At 34.2% G+C, this 8,839-nt stretch overlaps 1 protein-coding gene across 1 annotated transcript; it reads right to left on the reverse strand.

Moving 5' to 3' along the window:
* Positions 1-1,839: 1,839 nt before the first annotated feature.
* Positions 1,840-6,547, reverse strand: LOC112800966 (uncharacterized). Its single transcript, XM_025843431.3, has 4 exons — positions 5,493-6,547; positions 5,212-5,402; positions 2,509-2,583; positions 1,840-2,429 (listed from the first exon to the last, which is right to left on the reverse strand). The coding sequence occupies exons 1-4, from the start codon at positions 6,208-6,210 to the stop codon at positions 2,031-2,033; spliced, it is 1,383 nt and encodes a 460-aa protein (XP_025699216.1). The 5' UTR covers positions 6,211-6,547; the 3' UTR covers positions 1,840-2,030.
* Positions 6,548-8,839: the final 2,292 nt, after the last annotated feature.

Below are 8,839 nucleotides of genomic sequence, written 5' to 3' on the forward strand. Positions count from 1 at the left end.
TATGTAACGAAATAATTTACTCTTTAAAACGGAGAGAATGTGATTGAATTAGAGATAATAATAGGTATTCATAGGGGGCAAGAAAATGCCCCTATCCCATCACGGGTCTCCGGTTATTTTTCCGTGCGGGAGAGACAAATATCTATGGATATCCATGGTATTATTAAGTTTTAAATTTAAAAAAAATTAACACAATCATAATAAAATTTTATACAATTCAACTAAATATATCAAATCAAATACAATTCAAATAAATATTTAACATAATAACATACATATAAAATTTTAATATATAAATTAAAATAAAATAAATTAGGCTTACTTATACAGCTTATATATAAAAGAATATTTAAGTAAATTCTTTTTCCCGTTTCCATTTATTCGTGAGAACAGGTTTCATAGAAATTTTTCGAGTCTCCATTAACCTCCGCTTTGCAGGTAATCCCCGCGGGTGCTTTTTTTTTTTTTTCAGAATTCACCAAATTCTTAAAGTATATTTTTTTTTAAAAGGTCCCACTAAGGAGTTAATGGAGTATTTGTACAATGTGTACAATGATATGCTTATTTAGCCCAATGAATTAAAAATGAAAATTACCTACGAAATAATAAATTTAAAAACTCTTATTTAGTTATTTCACATCAAATTTTAAATTTTAAATTCTCCAATTTCAAATTTTAAATTTTTAAAAAATCTAGTTAGTTATTTCAAAAAAAATAACCATCTGAAATCCTCCAATACTCTCTTCTTTTTCAACTAGCGGTCACCACACCTTCCGTCGCTACTTAGCTTGCCACACGCCACTCACCCTTAATAAAATAACCATCCATAAAAATAATCATCCGCATATCTAATAAATTGAACATCTAACATATTTTAATTATATATAACTAAACTCAATCCAATCAAAATAATCATCTACATAAAAATAAAATATCCATCCGTATACCTACTAAAATGATCATCTTAAATTGACCATTAAAATAGAAGAAGATGAATAAACAAAAGAAACTATTATTACGGTGAAACAATTTTGAAGGACTAGTCATGACAAAAGCGACACTGTTGTGAAGCATAGGACTCAAATCATGAAAGGAGCTAATCATGAAAGGAGCTAATCATGCTTGGATCTGAAAATGAAGAATGAGAAAAGGCTTGAAAGAATGGGAGAAAGTGAAGCTGGTTCGGAAGAGAGGCACGAAAATAGCGGCAGATACGTTAGGCTAAGTGTCAGAGGACGAGGCGCATCGAACTGACCGGCAGAAGTAAGGACGTCGGTGGGATGATGCGACGGCCTCGGTATGACCAGCGAGAAATTCAGTGACACGAGAGGTAAAAACCAGAGAAGATAACGATTAATTTTAGACGTGTATTGGAGACTACGATAAAATTAGAAATAACCGTACATATTGTGAATGAATTTAAATACTAATATTATTTTTCAAATTTTAAATTTTAAAATTAAATAATTAATTAATAATTTAATTTTTTATTTTAATTTTACCTTTTTTTTTAATTCATTTTACACATTATACACAATTAATATTATTTCCCAATACTTTCTCTTTCTAAAATTATTTAAGAAGGTTTAATGTTCTTAAATACTGATTTTGAAAATTAAATGCTCTCGGACATCTCATTAGAGAAAAGTGAAAACAAGAAAAACAAATAACTTGTGAAAACATGTTTCTAACTATCACACCTTATCTCTACCTCCCCACAAAGATTAAAATAGATCTCAAGACATATGAAAATGATATAACAATGATACTATCCTATCATGTCATGGCTAAAATGACTCCCCAATTAATATAGAAAAATAATGCAAATAGAAAGGTGTGTAACAGAACATTAAAGTAGTAGTTAAATAGTTTTTCTCATGTAAGATTCACGCAGAGTACACAGCTAATGAGCTACAAAATGGTGGAGTCTAAAGTGGTGGTGTTGCTAATGTCAACAAAAATGTTCGAGAACACGTAAGACAATTTTAAGAGTTTCACCCCGGACACTATGAACACATCATGATTATTACTCATGATTGAACCCCAACATCACCTGCAACATGATTGAATTGACCACCTGAACCATTGTTGTAAGAGTAGCCACCTCCTCTCGCGCCTCTTCCTCCGCCTCCTCTGTTGTTATAGTAGTTCTTTGGATAATAGTTTCCAGGTTGATCATAGTATTGATTGCGACCATTTTGGTAGCCTCCTCTGCCAACTCCACCACCACCACGGCCTCCACGTCCATTTGAATAACCCCTCCGACTACCTCCACCACCGCGACCCCCTCTTTGGTTCTGATAACCCCTTCTAGGATAGTGCTGATCCTTTGTCTCCATATCTCGTTGATTATACTCCACGTCGACCTGTGCATTGGTCTGTTCATTCTGAGCTGTGACCACCTCCACATTTTCTACTTCAACCTCGTCCTGCATAAAGAGTTACCTTGAGAATCAGATCAAATCACATGTTCTATGGCTAGAAAGATATATTGCAAAGGATAAGCACCTTTTGAAGCTCCCCTTCAGGATCAGAGTTCTCTTCTCCAGATCCATGTCCTTGATAATTTATGGCTCCTTCATCCTATAAATGATAGGAAAATTTTAAGCCGAGTCTTTTGGCTTGAATCACAAAAGATATAGAGAAACTTGCTCATCATGCTAACATGTTTCTTCACCAAAGACATTCAAGAAGATAGGTGCTCAGTAAATAGTTCTCTAGGCGAATCATATCAATGAATAACCAACAATTTTATAACTTCTGCAGTAATGTAACAGATGTGTATGTAACTGTAAAATTGAATCTATCATAAACATTTAGGTGTAAAATTGAACGAATAAAATTTAGGCTAAAATTGAAATTAACCCCAAACATTGAGGTTAAAAAGTATACTTACTTTTTACCATATATATAATAAAATATGTGCAACAAAATATTAAGGGATATAAAAGTTACATCAACAAAAACAAAAAGAAATAGTTTAAATAGCATAGTAATGAAACTACTATAATAAACCAACCAACAAGATTTGAAGCTTCAAAAGACTAGTATAGAAAGAAAAGCATATTTACAGTTTATCATGATCAGTCAAAATTATACACAGGTATCTTTTAGATAGGGAAAAAGATATTGCAGCTAAGCATGAAACTATTATTTGAATAGTATAGTTTGTTCCATTATCACATTAAGAGTGTGTTTGAAAGACATCGAATTATGCATTGGTGTTCATGTAAACTTCATTGATAATTTATCCATCTACATGCTTTTAGCATTATAGTCAACTCAATCATCAAACTTTAAACACACATCCAAGGAGATCTATTGATTCTGAACATAATAACATATAAGGTATATCAATTAGAATGTTCACTCATATCTATATGTGGGACAAGAAAGAGGAAGAAACACAAGCATATTTATGTTGAAAACATCTTATTATAAAAATGTCAAGAACAAATACATGATACACAACAATAACCAACATCTAGGCCATATCTTGCTAGGTGAGGTGAACCATAAAAGATTTCCAATAAAAATGTTAGATTTGGGCCATTCTAAATGGTTTCTTCGTGATTCCTTTACTTTTTATATTGGAACATTCCATTTAATTCAGCCAAATCCCCCGTTAGCCTTATTCTCACATATATAAACCACCTCAAGCCAGCTCTTCTCTTCAAATAGATACTAGTTTAATAATCCTGAGAATTAGAAAACGTTTTCACAACTCACAACTTATACTAATGTATTGTCAATCCTCCATTAAATTGTATGAAATTTCTTTCTGTTAAAAAATTACATCCAAGGTTTATTATAAACAATTATAAAGTCAGATTTTACAAAAGTATAAGATTGAACTACTCAAAGAATGTACAATATAACATGTATGATAGTGGTATCTCTTCCATTAACCCTAATAAAAAAAATTAAAATAAAATAAATCCTTTTATGAAATATTTTGATTGCATATGTACTAAAGAAAAAGCTCTAAATATATTAAAAATATACAAACCTACAGCATGAGATAGAGAATAAGGGATAATAAGAACAAGAGATCATTATTGAACTTCCAAATACAGAAAGTTCAAATGATTGTATCAACGCAATAATAATCTTGAAGATATAATATGTTAAAGGACTACACTGTCACTAATGTTTCTCCTAAAACTCACGCACCACACAGAGAACCTGAATAAAGCCAATAAACCATCAAAACTACCTGGGCCCATGTTGGAACAAGAACTAGTTTAGTTGAGTACCTCTGCTCATTGATATATGAATGCAAGACTACAGTTCAATTTTTGATCATTTGATGCATAAGATAATGCACTAATACTTAACCAGGATCCTAAGACAGTGTTTGGTTAGTGGGCGTATCCATCTAATACATTGACACGGTGGCACACTGTTTCCCATTTAGTTGGAGAGACAATTTTTTGAAGGACACGCTTGTACACAGTTGCACACAATAGACGAGAGATGTATTTTGTGTCACTTCAGGAAGTTGAGACGGATTTTTTTATGTTGGACACAAATTTTTTATTCATTTTTACCTTTAATATTTTGTGAATTCCCCAAATCTACCCTCCTTTCCCCAACCATTCCCTTCTTCTCTTTTACTCCCACCAACATGTTGTCTTTTGCTTCTCTCCCATGACAACAACTCTCTCTCTCTCTCCCTTCCTCCCTCCCCATATCTAAGTCATTCAGAGTGTTTTCTGTAATAATATTGACATGGTGTTGATGATGGAAAAAGAAGAATAATATTGATATTTTAATTTAATTATGACTTGTCTCCTGTGTTGTGGATTATTTCCCAAACAAACCAAAAAAAATTGTGTATTGTTATGTCTAGGTCTATTTGTATCTATGGCTTATTTTCTTCCACCCATTAACCAAACACAGCCTACCAGCTTTCAACAATACTTACATATATCCTAATACTGATTTCTCTCTTATGATAATATACACCAAACGAAATAAACAAAAGTCATAAACATATTTCCTACTCCCATAACTCTCAAACAACCATTCATCCAGCAAACAAAGCAATGTCAGCAGCTAGCACATTTCGTCTGAAAAGCAGTTTAAATATATTTCCATAGGAAAACCAACAACAACAATGAGACAAGTTAGCACTAATACATCACATTCTATCCACATATGTAAATCGCACCATCTTAAGATGACACCAGCGCATCGTTATAGTTATACCTGATCCGGAGATTTAGAAACCGAGCCTCCTTCGCCCTCAACCGGAGCTGTGCCATGCACAGGGACCTGGAAAGACTGGTAACTCCCACTGGCAGCAGCGGCAGCAACCTCATCCGTAGCCTTAATCTCAGGAGTAGTGATGAAATACTCTGAAGACATAATCTTGTTTAACTTCTCCCTCAATCCAGCATCTATCAACAAACAAAAACCACACAATGAATCAATCAACGCCGCAAATTTTAAAACTTCAAAAAAGCAACGGAATTCGTTCAAACACGTACAGGTAACTTCGGCATTGGGCTCGATTGGCTGCGGAGCCCTAGCGAGCCAGAGCCTGGCGTGCTCAACGCAGCGGCAGAGTGCATCGCGGTGCGACAGGCTGGAATCGGCTGGGCGCGAGATCAGAAGCCCCCTCATGGCCGAAATCAGGTCAAGATCCCTCTCTCTGAGCAGATCGGTGGCGTCGTCGGTTACATAATCATAGGTGAGGCAGCAACCACGCTCGTGCGTGCGCGTGAGCATCGTCGACGTGAACTCGTTCTGCGACTTCACATCAAACAAGGACCCGAAATAAATCAAGTTAATCAAATCCTCAACAACAGAAACGTCATCGTTCTTAGCCTCAGAGACAGGTTCGGGTTGTGGTTGTGGCTGCAATTGGGATTCAGGTTCCGGTTGGGGTTTTGGTTGGTGGTGGTTATTATTATTTTTTAGGGCAAGGTTGAGTTCTTCGGTGACGGCGGCGGACAAAGGGGATCGAAGCTTCTCGAGCTCGTCGATGAGTGCGAGGACGGAGGGTTTGGAGCGGAGGACTTCTTCTTGCTCCTTGTTAATGGGCTTTCCTTGGGCCACGGATTCTTCGGTGTGGACGATTCGGTTCAGCTTCTTGCGAAGAGCGCGGAGGCGCTTGTTCACAACGCTCAGGACTGGACCCTCTGCAACGTCGTTTGCTGCTGCTGCTCCTGCGGTTGATGCGGTGGTGCTTGTGGTGGTCGCCATTTGGAACACGTGCGCAAAACCACTAACAAAGAGAAGTACTTTCTCTTGAGATTTTATTTATGTCTTGGTGGTGGTGGTGTGGAGGAGTGCCGCGGGATGCGGCGGCGGAGTGTGTTTGAGTGTAGTCAGGGGTTTGTGTGGCGTGTAGGAGAGAGAAGCCGGATATGATAAGAGTGAGGGAGTGTCGTTTGATGGGTTTATAAAGGGGTGTGACCGTGTGAGGGTTTCTTGTTGTGGAGTTTTGAGGTTTTTGTGTGTTAGTAATAGTTGCGATGAGAATTGGGCCGAAGGTTTCGTCGGGTTCCATTAATGTAAGTGCCTTTTGTTGGGGTTGTAGGATTTTTTATTTCTTGTGAGTTGGACCTTATCTAATTTGATGACATGGAGAGTGGCAGGGTTGAGTATGTCAGCTCTCAATTGTTTAAAAGTACATTCTAAAAATCACAATAACATTTGTCTCGATAAAAATGTTGTTTGGTAATCAATTGAATTTAAACTTTTTAAAGTGAAAAGAAATTAATAAAATAATAAATTAATGGATTAATCAATATTAATTTTGTAATTTTTATAAAATATATATTTTATTATTTTAATTTAAAAATAATTAACTTTCTATTTTATTATTTTATTAATTTTTTTATTTTAAAAAATTTTCATCCAATCAATTAGAGTATTAAGTATTAACTCACTTTAACCTGAATTCCAAAAAATGATCCAATAAAACCACAAAAGAAAAACACCCCACACCTATCCAAAACCAATCCTAATTTCACTTTGTCACTTACTCATTGGAATTTTTCTTCGTTCTAATTGATAGGTGTTTCTTTCTTAATTAGAGATTTAGGATTTAAGTAGAAGACTTTATATGAGATGTTTTTTTATTTATTAGATATTTTTTTAAAGCACTAGTGTTTTGTTGCGTAAAAGATTTGAGATATTTATTTTTTGTGTTATTGAATCTTTTTATATAAGTAATAGGATATTTCTCTACGAATAAGAGATTGTATCGCTAGAAAATTTCAAATGTTTCTTCTTTAGGTTAGTGGATATTTTTTTTATTAGAGATTTAGAGTTTAAGTAAGTGGATCAATTTAAAATCAGCCCAAATCTTTTGCGCGTTTCTGATGCATCATAGTATTAGAAGTGTTGATTTAAGTTGGCAGAAGATCCAATAATTTACATTCATCCCATGAATAACTTGCTAGAAATTAAAAAAATAGATAGCAAATTTTTTAATATTTCAAAAACACCCCAAGTTAATCGTGAGGCAAATGAAGTATTGAAAGGAGCAGCAAAACCTTACCCTGCCTCCACGGTCAGTCTGATAATCTTATGGAAGACTTCCGACGATATGCTTGAAAACAAAGTTTTAGATGATGGTTGCTAGCTTCACCAACGGCAACATTGAAGAGAAGAGACCATGGCACCAATCTCGGCGATGACAACGAGAATGAAAAAGATGAAGATTACAGGTTTAAGCAATGAGGCAGCGAACGACGGGGAGAACCAGTGATATCGTGGTCATTGATGTTTCTGTCATCGCTCTAATTGCTTCCTCAAGTTCTTGATGAGCAGGCTATTAATTTTGTTCTAATTAATTTTTTTTAAGATTCCTTTTGGTTTTAAATAAAGCTTTCTATTCTTGATTTTATTTTGTAAAATTCTACAAGCTTTTCATGTAATTAGATCATCACTAATTGTACTTTTGAGACTTAAATTTGTACAATTTTTTTTAATTCAATTTCAGAACAATAACATATTCAACTTTATTGACAAATTCTTACTCATAAGGGATATTAGAGCCATCATTGGAGCTGGTTTCATTTATCCATTGGTTGGAACAAAGAGCACCATGCCAGGGCTTCCAACTAGACCATGCTTCAATGACATTGATCTTGATACAGGCATACAGCAACTAGAAAAGTCATTGGTCTCTCCTAAAATCAATGATTAAACCTTAAGTGGCACATGGATGCTATTGATGACTTTTTTTTTCTAATTTCGTTAATGTTATGTTGTATCTTCTGGTTCACCTGTATGAATATGAATAATGATATAAAGTACTTAAGTTGTTGTTGGGACTCAAATTTCGAGAAAAGAAAGTTCTGGACTAAAAAAAATTAAACTGCATCATATCATATGCAATTTAGAATTTGCTAAAAACAAATTTATATTTCAAGTCATATTTATGCTTGGTATTGTTGTACCTTTTGGTTTTGCTATAATGAGATGAGTATGTTATATGCAGGTTGAAAGTGTATGTTTATCTTTTATCTAGCATTCATAGAAATAAGAGCACTTTTCAAATATAATTTTTTATTCATTATTGTTAATCTGTACAAAACAGAATAAGGTTCATTTTTATTTATAATTTGTTAGTCAGTTCAAAACATACATTGAAATTAAATAACCAGGTTGCATAGTAATTTCTCCTCACTATGAAGCATGCTTACATCTTTTATTCTGTTTTTTTTTTCACATTTTTTATTTTTAGGCTTGAATGAGCCTTAACGAATTCTAAATAATCATTTAAACAAGATGCTTCAGATACCAATCTTTTTGGTTAAATTAATTGCATTATACATGAATAAGTGCTACATCACAGCAAAAAAACTCACAAGCGAAAAGA

This window comes from Arachis hypogaea, chromosome 5 (genome assembly GCF_003086295.3).
Source record: "Arachis hypogaea cultivar Tifrunner chromosome 5, arahy.Tifrunner.gnm2.J5K5, whole genome shotgun sequence".
Taxonomy (NCBI): domain Eukaryota; kingdom Viridiplantae; phylum Streptophyta; class Magnoliopsida; order Fabales; family Fabaceae; genus Arachis; species Arachis hypogaea.

Excerpts from the sequence above, each read along its gene's own strand:
- LOC112800966 (XM_025843431.3), bottom strand. The coding sequence starts at position 6,210 with ATGGCGACCACCACAAGCACCACCGCATCAACCGCAGGAGCAGCAGCA. Across the intron at positions 5,403-5,492 it reads GCCCAATGCCGAAGTTACCT|ATGCTGGATTGAGGGAGAAG; the intron begins GTACGTGTTTGA and ends GTTTGTTGATAG. Across the intron at positions 2,584-5,211 it reads TTTCTAAATCTCCGGATCAG|GATGAAGGAGCCATAAATTA; the intron begins GTATAACTATAA and ends TATCATTTATAG.